The sequence below is a fragment of the Solea solea genome, chromosome 12 (assembly GCF_958295425.1).
Source record: "Solea solea chromosome 12, fSolSol10.1, whole genome shotgun sequence".
NCBI lineage: Eukaryota > Metazoa > Chordata > Actinopteri > Pleuronectiformes > Soleidae > Solea > Solea solea.
Window position 1 is genome coordinate 25,569,836 of NC_081145.1, and position 13,048 is coordinate 25,582,883.

At 38.8% G+C, this 13,048-nt stretch overlaps 1 protein-coding gene across 1 annotated transcript; it reads left to right on the top strand.

The window, feature by feature from the left end:
- The first annotated feature begins 4,045 nt into the window (after positions 1-4,045).
- map1lc3b (microtubule-associated protein 1 light chain 3 beta) lies at positions 4,046-12,735 on the top strand. Its single transcript, XM_058646360.1, has 4 exons — positions 4,046-4,345; positions 7,398-7,453; positions 10,303-10,409; positions 11,231-12,735. The coding sequence occupies exons 1-4, from the start codon at positions 4,306-4,308 to the stop codon at positions 11,406-11,408; spliced, it is 381 nt and encodes a 126-aa protein (XP_058502343.1). The 5' UTR covers positions 4,046-4,305; the 3' UTR covers positions 11,409-12,735.
- The last annotated feature ends 313 nt before the right edge of the window (positions 12,736-13,048 follow it).

Consider the following 13,048-nt stretch of genomic DNA (forward strand, 5'->3'; position numbering starts at 1 on the left):
TTGCAATTTCATTCTTTTTAACCTTTTTCAGGAGCCTCAACCTCCTGATGTTTGGGATTATAAAACATATTCCCAACATGAAATTCACCGCATTTGTCGTCGGTCGTAGTGAGAAACAAAACATTCCGGATGTTCTGAGATATCTGAGGTAAATGGACTTTTGTTTTGTGCTCCTCGCAGGACTAAAACTTTCCGTCAGCTGCTGTTTGCTGATAATCCACAGACCTTTCTTTGAATAATCTCACTGGGAATATACGGCTTCATTATCAGGCGATAACAGTAAATTTATATTAATTATATTAAAAACAGATATTGATAGTAATTACATCCACAAATGGGGGGGTGGGTAAATCGTTGCTATGTTTGTGATTAGTGTGAACGTTGTATAATCAATAATTAATTTAGATGTACTGAATAAGCAGGGGTGTATGTGCAGGATGCATTATTTCACACACACACACACACACACACACACACACACACACTGAGAGACTTCACCTTTGGCCCCTTCATATCCCTCACTTGTTATTGTTATCGACCGCACTTCCTGTAACATATCACACTGTAGCAGTGTCAACATTTCATATCACATGGATTAGCACTCGAGGCGTCGACACACACGCACAGACACACACACAGACACACACGCACACACACACGCACAGACACACGCGGGCCACGCCGGCTCTCGAGGAGCCTCCCGGTGAGAGCCCAGGAATCACAACGCTGCCACCTAATGAGTGGAGGGAGCAGGCGGAGGCTCGGGGAGGAGGAACAGGAGAGAGGGGCCAAATATTGACAGCAAATATTTGATTCAGTGGGGAGGGTAGAGGCCCCCCCCCCCCCAACTCATACACACACACATACACACATTTTTGTGTTTTATCTGTAACTACAGTGATGATCAAGCTGGAAAGAAATGAAGCTTCATACACACACACATAGTCCCTGTGGCTTGCATCACAGTGTGTGTGTGTGTGTGTGTGTGTGTGTGTGTGTGTTTGGCTTTGTGAGGTCTAAAAAAACATTCAAACCTGTGAGGACTTTTTGTCTGGTCCTCACACCTTTAAAGGGCTGTTTCAGTTTTCAGGGTTAAGACCTGGTTCTAAGGTTAGGGTGAGGTTAAGGGTTATGTGTAGGCACTTAGGTGTAATGGTTAAGGTTTGGGTAAAAACGCATGTAGTTGAATGAAAATCAAATCAAACTTCAAATTATCCCAATCAAAAGGCCCCTGATGCACCATGGGTTGTGGTGTACGCGCATCGGAAAAAACATGAGGTCCAAACGAATATCCAAAGTCAACAAAAAGGTGGTTTATTCAACCAAAAGTGCAAGCAAACAAAGAACAAAAGGAAGTCCCATGTTTCTCCCGCTCAGCGGTAAAAAAAACATCATTCCACCCAGGTGCATGCTGGTCCCCTACCGACAGCCTACCTATGTAGCCTTAGGTCCCACTCTAACATGCCCAAATGAAACTAAAACACAAATAATAAACTAGAATACTAATAAAAAGGTAATTATAATTAAATCAAATAAATTGATTAAAGATAATTAAGAATAACCAAAACTAAATACTCAATAAACTAAATACTAAACTAAACAGCACTAAATACTAACAATAAATAAATAGCTCCGACAACGCACGTTTGCTGCCTTAAACTAACAATAATGTGGACGTTGTTTTTAATCAGCAGCTTGTTACAAAGAAATTGTTACTGTTGATATTTATTGTGCATCATTTCAATTTTAAGAATTACTGCTTCTTCTCCTTTAAGCCATAACAAGTGCAGTCCCCCAACCTGGCTGTCACCATGACAACAGCAGTGTTTTCAAACCAAACGTTTAGTTTAGGTTAACTGTCAATTCTAGCAATTTCAATCAGTTCATATTTTTTCAGAAGAAAAGCTCTGAACTCGGAATAATTTAACATCAGATTTGTTAAATCATCTGCCGGGGCCATGATACTGATGCTGGCGGGCCAGTTTTGGCCCACAGGCCACCAATTGCTGACCACTGGGGTAAAGAGTTAGGGAATGCATTATGTCAATGATGTGTCCTCATTAAGATATAAAAACAAGTCTGTGTGTGTGTGTGTGTGTGTGTGTGTGTATTCTTTTTTGGGTATTTTGTGAGGACATTTTGACTGGTCCTCATGTTCTGTCAGGGTTAAGACCTGGTTTTAGGGTTAGAATTGGGTTGAGGTTAGAGCTAGTGTAAGGGTTAAGTTAAGTCACTTAGTTGTAATGGTTAATGTTAGGATAAGGGTTTATTACAAACTTACAGCGCAGCACACTGACAGCAACATATGATCAAAGCACTCCACCTGCTGGACAAGAATAAGAACTGCACCTTCCATTTCTATATTTCTGAATTAATGTAATATTTTATTCATTCATTCATTCATTTATTATTTTATTTATGCATTTATTTATTTTTTATAAAAAAATTTCATTTTGCATATGTGTATTCATTCATTCCTTTTTTTCCCCTGTATACATAAATAAATAAATAAGGATATTTTATTTATAATCATTTACCCTCCTCCGTATCGGCTCAGATATGACAGTGTCTGCAAACGCAGACACAGATATTGTGTTGGTCACTTCCTCTTATTTGTGAGAAATTGAACTTTTTGATACCGACATTAAGATTCTTGGTAATACATGAAATTATATAACACTGTGCCAATTGTATTCCTTTTTATGTGTCTTATTGCCTTGTGTGAGATTGTATGTCCTTTATTTATTCTAGATTAAAGAAGAATATAAAGACAGTAAAAACAAGGTTGAATTGGAGCATTTAAAAATAAAAGCTTGTTTAATATGCAACAATAATAAAAAAACATATTTATGATGCAAAAGGAATCTATTAATTAAAGAAAATACAGAAATGGCTCATTATTATATCTTGATATATACGTGTGGCCCATGGGCCATGAGTTTCAAACCACTGATCTTGAAATTGCATACTTTTATTGTCGTGTGGTATTGTGTGGATTTCTATCCTATCTTGTTGTTTCTTCTATGTTAAATGTAGGTCACAGTGAGAGTCACCATTGGACCTAAATCACCAATATACAGGTATACAGGTCTCTCTTGTGAATCAGAACCTGGGTCTAATAAAGGTGAGATGAAAGAAATGTAATAATCAGGTTTATTCATTTAATTCAATTGTAGGTCAAAGTATTTTTACTTTACATTGTATTTTAGTTTTGAATTAATTTGCACTAAAGTACTGTAACTTCTTGTCATAATCTTTAGCATTTCACTACATTTGGACTGAAAAATGCACTTTTCCTCTTAATTTCTTCTTTTTTCTTTAATTTTTCATTGATTTGGATTGAAGTAGGTATTCTTACTCAAGAGTATAACAACTTCTTATCATAATCTTATTAAATTTAATGCTAGTATTTCAGTTTATTTGAATTGGAATGGATTTCTTCTATTATTTCCTTTATTTCCTTTATTTTTTAATTGATTTGGACCAGAGTTGGTACTTTTACTCAGATGTGCCACAACTTATCATATCATAATTTCTTATTTAATTGTAGTATTTCAGTGTATTTGGACTGAACAGTGCACTTTTCCTTATTTTTCTTCTTGTTTTATTTGAGCTCTCAGCAGCAGTAGCAGTGCTCAAAGTTGTTTTGTTTCTGTTCAGATGATTTTTATCCTCATACTTTCAAAGTTGGAAATGCTGAGTCGGCATATTTGTTTAATTGCTATATCCTCCTAGATTTTCCAGTGGGAATAGTGACTTAGCAGTTCCCAACAAGTGCTTTACTTTAATAAAATAAATAAATAAATAAAGCCTCTGACTCACAGCCAGTCTGGTGACGTCACACGCATTATCAAAGGGCGACATCACACACAGAAAAAAAAGATGAGTCTTACATCTCTATGATACATTCTTACACTTATGGCGACGTTTAATTTTCAGTCTTTTAATTAAAAAAAAGGTGGAATTTATTAATGTCCCTCTGTGGAGTCTTTGGTTCACAGGGTGACGTCACAGGTCAGCTGACCTGGTTTGTTTTGCTCGCTCGAGATAAAAACACAGGCAAAGGAAGGAAGCGACATTAAAACACCCGTCTCCTGACGAGCTGTCCTCGGCTTGTCTTTCGCCCTCCACGGCAACGTCTTTAACCCCGGATCTCCTTTCTTCTTCGAATTATTTTAGCGTTTTATATAATACGTTTATTTTATTTTTAGTTGTTGTGTCCCAGCCGTCAAGAAGAAGAAGAAGAAGAACAACAACAACAACAACAGCAGCAGCAGCAGCAGCAGCCTCTGACTTTGACGCAGGATGCCTTCAGAGAAAAGCTTCAAACAAAGACGGACATACGGTGAGGTGTCACCTAATATCACACTCAAAAACAGTTGGGTTTTTATGATAGTTGACGTCTTTTGTGACGCTGGGGGTTTATTTTTAATCGCCGAGTCACGGCTGTAAGCTGCCTTTGTCCCGGAGGAGAGAAGCGATGTTAGCTCTGAGTGCTAATGCTAATTCGGTAAACATCACACTGTAGGTTTGTGTGTGTGTCTCTACACAGAAGACAGTCTGTGTTGACATGTCAAACAGACGAGAACAACACTACATAACATGACTGCACACACTCAGCTTCAAGACTAGAATGTTTGTGTCCCACACTGAGTGTGTTTATGATGTTTTTATCAGCTGTGGTAGAGGGAAAAAAGTGTTGGTGTCGAAATGCAGGAGGTGCAGGATTGGGGGATGGGGCCGAGTATCTGTGTGGACACAGACATTAGACAGCTTTTTTAAATCTAAAGTTTAAACACATTTAAAGTTAAACTCGAGTCTGTGGTTTCATAATAAATGCGCCACATGCTTCCGTACTGTAGCACTGTTTCTGAAACATCTACCTCTTAGTACACAGTAAGACCATAAATGTGTCACTAATTTAGTTTTGTTTATAAAGGTGTTCATTTTCTTAGCGTGACTTTCAAAAAAAAACCTTCCGTTTTCTCACGTTATGGGTCCGAATTTACCCGAGCAGTGCACGTGAGGGCTGGAGAACCATGTGTCACGTCCCTTACGTAAGTTGCTGTAACGGACTCATGATCCACGAGGAGGCGTTTAAAAACTTAACGGTGACTGAGCGACTTCCCCTTCCACTAAATATCTCACTTAGTCAAAAATAAAACGCACAATTAAAGTTGTAACTCCTAAAGACTGGATCTAGCGACCCGATCCATAACTGAAATGTGGCTACTTCCTGTCGTAACAGGCTACTTCCTGTCGACAGTTGTGGAGTTTTTAAACAAAATTATATTGTTTTCGTTTTAGCAGTTGGATAATAAATACACGCAATGGGATGGGTTTAGGGATATGTTTATTTTCATAATCGATTGTTTATTATTTTCTCGATTAATGGAGTACTTGTTTGTTCATAAAATGTCAGAAAGTGTTGATCAGTGTTTACCAGAACTGGAAATGATTATGTTCTCAAATGTCTTGTTTTGTCCACAAACCAAAAAATGAGTTCATATTTAATTAATCAAGTCGTTGTTTGAGCCCCAGTTAGGTTTCTTCTTTCCTTGGCGGTAACACTGGCAGTAATGGGAAGTAGCAGCACTGCTGCACATGCGTTGAACAAATTGGGTTACAGTGAAGGATCAGGTTGTCTATTCTGCTACAGAGTGACTATGTACTTAGACTCAATGTGTACTGATCAGACAGAAGATATGAGGAGTTTTCTGATATTAGTCCCATTATGACGTCCTTATCGGTCGATTTATTTGTGAAGAGAATTAGGAAGACAATATTTTACTAGCGACTCACGTCAGTAATTGGATTATTGTTGTCCAGTTATTAAAACATTATTTTTATGCTGTTTTGTGCTGTGCTATTGGGTAAAAGAACACAAGCAAATACACGATAACATCTGTTTTTTGTCGAGACACACTTGGCTCCTGGGTCACATGTTTGCAAAAGAGCCAGGTTTTTACAGCTGTGACCGACGCCCAGATTACCGTGGTCATTTTTGCCACTCTTGTCACGGAGTCTGCATCTTCTCCACTGTGATGCCTCGATGTGCATCGTCCAGCCGACTACATTTGTTCGGTTGTTGTAGAGTTTCAAAGCGGGACTGAAGTGAAAGTGGAACCACCATCATGCTCTCTACGTGATGTTAGGCATGAGTCACTGGAGGAGAAACAAAAAAACCTTTACTGGAAATGTGAGATGCGTTGATGGCTTTTTTGTAGTCTTGTGTTTTTAAAAAATCCTGTTGATTTTATGTCCTAAAAGAGTTTTAATCAGGTTAATACAGGATTATTGTTGTCCGTGTAGATGTCGTCCTTGTCAGCAGGGCCTGTGTGTTCTGAACCTCAGTTAACAGTTCCACCCCTAAATCGGTTCAAGTCGCATATTTTCATGAACAAGGAAAGAGCAAAGCCTCTTCCAGCTGTGTCAGGTGATTCTGATTAATTTCCAGATTGTGACACAACAGAAATGTGTGTGTCTCTGTGTGTGTGTGTGTGTGTGTGCGTGGCACAGACTTTCAGGTCAACTGCTTCCCATTTAGCATTTTCCTTTTTTCTACCCTTCTTGACTCAAAGGCTGTTTGTTGCTGAGACTGTTCCTCAAGTAAAGCATGAAAATGGCCGCCTATGGGAAGTAGATGTAGAAATAAACATTTGTAATGAGTAGATTGAATCAGACATCCCAACAGTGGCCACACTGATTGTCCTCTTTGCAAACACACAGAACACAATACTGGTCACTGAAAGCTGCAGCTGTCTGACAGATGACAGGGGCCTGTGTTAAAATCAGCTTTATTTACTGATCTCTTTTTAGTTTGCCTTAAAACACAGTTACTTGTTAATCGGTGTGGGTGTTTTCTGACTTTTCAGCTTCTTTTTTCAGTGGTTTCTTTTCACCATATGACAAAGAAATGTTTGAAACTGAGTCATTTTGATCATCACTTATGTTGACTTGCTGATGTTTTCTTGACTGGTCTCTTTTGATTCCACGAAACACTGTTACAGTTGATGTTGTCCGTTCAAAGTGCAGAGAGCACGTGTTGTGTTATCTGTTGTTTATTTTTGCTCTGGTTACAAAGCACTTAAATACAGTTAAACCTCAGTTTGCTTTGCCCCAGGTCACCGATGAACAGGTTAACCTTCCCATTAACACCTGTTGTTAAAATGGATGCGATTATTATTATTATTATATATTTTTTCATGTTTGTTCCGGTTTCCTGTCACGATTTTTCTTTTTGTGTGTGTCTGTATCTTCTGTGCAAACGTTGACCTGATTTAGTGTTTTATCAGCTGATGCTCTTGACGTCCTTGTCTCTCTGTTGTCTGTGTCAGTGACAGTGTGTCTCAGAACAAATAACCTTACTTGTTTTTTTTTCCTCTCTTTCTCTGCAGAACAAAGAGCCGAGGATGTGCGTCTGATCCGAGAGCAGCACCCTAACAAGATACCTGTGAGTTTAAACACACACACACACACACACACACTGACACTGATGATTAATCCCCCTGTGATCACCAAAGGAAATTTATCTTCACAATGTGCATCACTGAGGGACACTACACATTTGTTCAATGGTTCTCAAACTGTGGTACACGGGCTTCCTCTGGTTGTACTTTCTGATTCTCGTCCTTTATAAACCAAAGATCAAAGTTGAGCTGAGGAATTTTGACTGTAGGAAATTTAACAAATTACCAAAAAATGATAATAATTAGAGTCACATTATCTCTCGCTCCATCTTAATCTCATTTCACAAGTATATGTGAGGAGGAGGAAGAGGAGGAGGAGGATGAGAGAGCAAATTATCTGATTGGGAATAAATCTGCCTCCTGGGAAAAGTCTGTAGCTGATTTTGCTCGACCTATTTATACCACTGTATTAGAGCTTAAACAATTAATCGGTTATTAATCGAGTACTAAATTAATTGACATCAATTTTGATAATCGATTAATCAGTCGAAAGCTTTTTTTCATGATTAAAAAAGATTTTTGATTGTTTAAGCTTCTTAAATGTGAGTATTTTCTTCATTTCTTTGCTCTGGATAACAAAGAAATCATTATAAGTGAATCATTTTGGTTTGTGGACAAAACAAGACAATTGAGAACATCATCATTTCCAGGTTTGACCAACACCGATCAACATTTTTTAAGGTTTTCTCATATTTTATGGACCAAACGATTTATTGATTAGAAAGTAATTGACAGATTAATTTATTATAATCGTTAGTTGCAGCTTTGCAATGTATTTTAACATCAATGGTGTTGCTTGGTTTAAAAGTGGTTTGAAAACCACTGATTTAGTGAACATTCACATGTAAATGTACCACAGTGGAGCCATAGGCTGGTTCCCATCTGTAGTCCCTAGGTAGGTTAATGTTACAATAACATATAAATACACATGTATAAAGTTCTGCCACAAATAAAACACACACAACAAAAAATAAAGTGCCATCTAGTGCTGGGCAATGTGGCAAAAAAAAAATCAGTCAATATTGATAATTATTTTCTTAAAAAGTTGGATAAACCAGTTATCAGACAGAGAAGTACTTGCTTACTGAACACAAAATTAAAGACAAAACATTCATTGCAATGATGCGTTGTGTCACAGAGGCTGTTTGCACAACACGCTAAGCATTTTTGTTCTCACACGTTGTTGCTAAAAGGCACTAAAACTTTATTCTTTCATCCAAAAGTTTCTCTACTTTTTGATGACCTGCATGTGTATGATATTTTGTTTATATGGTGATTATAATTGCACTGCAAGTGCTATTTGATATAATGATAATTGAGAGAGTTAGTACATGTTTATGGATTAGATGATGAGTTGTTCGGTCCATCAAGAGTCATTATTGTTGTTATTATCAATGTCTCGAGCAAAGAAACGAGAACATATTCACATCTAAGAAGCTGAAAAATCAGGAAAACAAACTGTTGGCAATTCATTTTTATCGCTGATTCATTGTTGCAGCTCTACATTATTGTATCATTTAGTTCAAGACATTTTTCTTGCTCATTAGAAACGGGTGTAACTGGGTCTAACATGTCAGATGTCATGCGGCTCCCAGCAACAACCGCTCATTAACAAACACACCTCAAGTTTCACCTGACACTTTTGTCATTTTGTGATACGAGTGTCGCAGCAGCAGCAGCAGCAGCAGCAGCGGCAGCAGCCTTCCATCTGCTGCCCCATGTTAGGCCTCTTCTCATCTTTAAAGAGTGTGTGTGTGTGTGTGTGTGTGTGTGTTTCCTGTTCCCCCTCCTGGGGTTATAAATTGCTATGTCATGGTGAGGAGTTAAGACCAGAGGCAGATGCGCTGTGTCACTGTAACATAACTCCATCCAGACAGGAGTGTGGGGGAGGGAGGAGCAGAGGACTCCAACAAGACAGGCTGATTACAGCGCTCCACGCTCAAACTGTATCTGCTTTGGTTTATGCAGCACACACATGGTGCACACTGGGTGCACACTGGGTGCACACAGGGCGCACACAGGGCGCAGCGTTCCTCCACACAACTGCAGCCTTTCACTTTCACTCCACCTCTGCTGTTAGTTAACCCTCTTATGACCTGATCATGACAATCAGGCCGCCTGGAGTTATTTAGATTTTATGGCTGTAGAATTGTCAAAAAAATAGTGCTTCTATCTGACCCGTTTTCTGCCACGGTGAGGAGACGTGAAGTAGGGACGCCCGGCGAGTGTTTACTTTAGAGCAGGGGTCTCAAACTCAAATGACCTAGGGGCCAACAACTGTCGAGTTTGGTTAGTAAATGGAAATAATAATAATATTTCACATCATTTCAAAATAAAAGTGTTCTGTCACAATATAAATGAATTTATGATGCAAAAAACATACAGAAATAACACATGACTTGATATTAAGTGGCGGGCCGCATGAAATTGATTGGGGGGGGCGCGAGTTTGAAACCTCTGCTCTAGAGCGTCTATCCTATCGTGTTGCGCGAGGAAGGGCAACGATTTATTACCAAATCAATAGTTTGACTTTGACCCGCCCCTGTTGTCCACAAACTAAAAATGATTGATGATAATGATAATCTTTGTTGTTGATAAATCGGTTAATAATCGATTTAATCGTGGCAGAGATTAGGAACAGTCTGTGGTTTCTGAAGGTTAAGGTTCATTTCAATCAAATGTTTTGATTTAAACGTCCTGCTGACTAAACAATTCTGTTATAACATCAGGTTTTTAATAACAGTGAATAGAAAAGTTGACTGATGACGACGATGATGACGATGATGACGATGATGACGATGATGATGATGATGATGATGTCTCTCTCCTGCAGGTGATCATTGAGAGATATAAGGGAGAGAAACAGCTTCCCATCCTGGACAAGACCAAGTTCCTGGTGCCGGACCATGTCAACATGAGTGAGCTCATCAAGATCATCAGGTCAACTCCTCTCACCTCGTCACCTTGTCACCTTTCCTCTCCTCTTTCCTTTTGTTTCTTTCTTCTTTTTGCCTCATTTGATTTTTCCATCACTTTCTGTTGCTTCCTTTGTTTCCTTCCTCCTCTTATACTTCCTTGTTCATCATTACCACCATATTCTGACAGGCTGTGCACTGAGAGGTGTAATGCTGCCCTCTACTGGTCAAAGATCTTAATCAAAGTTCTTTTCTTTTATGCAATCTCCTTGAACTCTTTGTCTCTTTTCTTCATTTTTCTCTTCTGATAATCTCTCCTCCTTGGTCTAAATTTCCTTTCCTCTTTTCTTATCTCCTCCCCTCTTTCATATTTTTCTCTTTACCTTTTCTTTTATACCAGCTCCTTTAGCTCTTTTTGTCTTCCTTTCCCTCCTTACTTTTCTTCCCCTTTTCCTCTTTCATTTCCTTCCATCATCCCTCCTTCTTTGTCTAAATGTCCTTTCCTCTTTTCCTATCTCCTCCCTTTCTTTATACTGTATTACTTCCATTCTTTTACTTCCCCTCTTCCCCCTTTCCTCTTATAATTGAATTTCCTTCCACCATCTCCTCTTTGTCTAAATTTCTGTTCCTTTCCTCTTTTCTCCTCTCCCTTTCTTTATACTGTATTTCTTCTTTTCTTTTCTGTTGCCTCTTTGCTTTTCATCCCTTTTTTCTCTTATAATTTGAATTTCCTTTCACCATCTCCTCCAGTTAAATTCCCTTTCCTTTTTTTTCCCTCATTTCCTTCATTTATATTTTTTAACTTTTTACATTTTATTGACCTTTCATTTGGTTTTCCCCCACCAGGAGGCGCCTCCAGCTGAACTCAAACCAGGCGTTCTTCCTGCTGGTGAACGGCCACAGCATGGTGTCCGTGTCGGCCGCCATCTCAGAGGTGTACGAGCGAGAGCGGGACCAGGACGGCTTCCTCTACATGGTCTACGCCTCCCAGGAAACCTTCGGCTCGGCCACGACCATCCAGTGAACCCACGCCCTTCTCCTTCTTCTTCTCCTTCTTCGTCTTCGTCTTCTTCCACCAGGCCGGCGATTGGACAATTGTAGTTTTAAGCCCCGCCCACACCTCCGGGATTCTTGCCACGAGTCTTTAACGGTAAACGATCATTTCTGCAATGAGAGAAAACCCCCCCTCAAATCAGACCATGACTCGGGCCAACACTCTCTAACTGTGTGTCTCTGCTTCTGTGTCGTCGTCGTCCTCTTCTGCTGAGTCGGTGGCAGCGCCGCCTGCTGGTGGTGTCAGTTATTTTTTTCAGTGTTATGGTTACGTGTCTCCTAGGCTGTAATGTAAACTTGCCGTCTATAGATCCACAGTATACACACAGATGCAGTTTGAGACGAGCGCCACAGAATTAAGGGTTCAAAGATTCAGTTGTTTTTAAATGAAGCTTTTTATCACAGGTTTAAGTTTTTTTTATTTTTTCTTTATTTTTATTATTATTATTATTATTATTATTGTTACAGTAACGTTTGCCAGAGAAAAATGTAAACACGACCCTTGTAAATCAGCGTGTCCCTGCTGTGTGTCTGTGTGTGTCCTGCCTTGTAGCCTATAAAACGTCTTCTTTAACTGTAAACGGGGGACAAAGTTATTAGGAAACTGCTTTGCTCTTGAAACACATGATTGTAGGTTTGTAAGAAGAAGAATAGAATGCTGTACAGATAGTGTGGATTTTATGGCTTTGAATACAGTGAGAGTGGAACCAAGTCGATGTTTGGAGGCGAGTGTTCAGGCGCATGGTGTGACTGCATGTGTGATGGATGGTTAATGCTGATTTGGGGGGGGGCACGGTTGCTTCTCCTTTTTTATTTTTTAGCAGGTAAACAAACGTGTGAGCTGTAAATGGATGAAGGTTTCCCAGCTTCCACTTTCCCAGTGTGTTTCTAAAGGAGTGCACTCTAAAAAAAACTATTTTCAGTGTCCTGTTAGTCAATAGTTGTGTGCTGCTGTTTTACTCCTTCATCCTCATCATCCTCATCATCACCTCTTTAACAGACCTGATGTTTAGCTGTTTTTATATCGCAGTCATTTTATCATCTTGTTTTTATTTAATATCATTTCCATGTCCTGGTTTGTCACCGTCTACCGTACGTGAAGTGTTTTTCACCACTGTGTATTTGTGACAGAGGGGCGGAGCCTTTGCTACAGTGCCCTCCTCCTCTGCCTGCTCCTCTGCTCTCACTCGCAAACCCACATGCAAATAGCAATATCACTCAGCCTCCTCTTATGTATTTATGTTGGTATTTTGTAAACAAATAAAACAGGAATAAACAATAAAGTATGGGAAATAAAAGTGTCTTGTGTCATTACAATCATACACATACGTGTGTGTCTGTGTGTGTGTATATCTATCTATCTATCTATCTATATATATATATATGTATATATATATATATATATATATATATATATATATAGTGTCATGAAAAATAAAGTGAAAATAAAATTGTATGTAAAATATGTACAGTATAGAACATTTTACAAAAACAATAAGTATAAAATGCCATTGTATTGTTGGAATGTCATAATATAGTCAGATTTGGAAACTATGGCCAAAAACATATATGTTGACAAATATCATGGTAAAAAGGTGTAGTAAGAAGTCA

What these genes read in the sequence shown, in the direction of transcription:
- map1lc3b (XM_058646360.1), top strand. Translation starts at nt 4,306, where the DNA reads ATGCCTTCAGAGAAAAGCTTCAAACAAAGACGGACATACG. An exon ending in CAAACAAAGACGGACATACG is followed by an intron (nt 4,346 to 7,397) that starts GTGAGGTGTCAC and finishes CTTTCTCTGCAG; the next exon opens with AACAAAGAGCCGAGGATGTG. An exon ending in AGCACCCTAACAAGATACCT is followed by an intron (nt 7,454 to 10,302) that starts GTGAGTTTAAAC and finishes TCTCTCCTGCAG; the next exon opens with GTGATCATTGAGAGATATAA.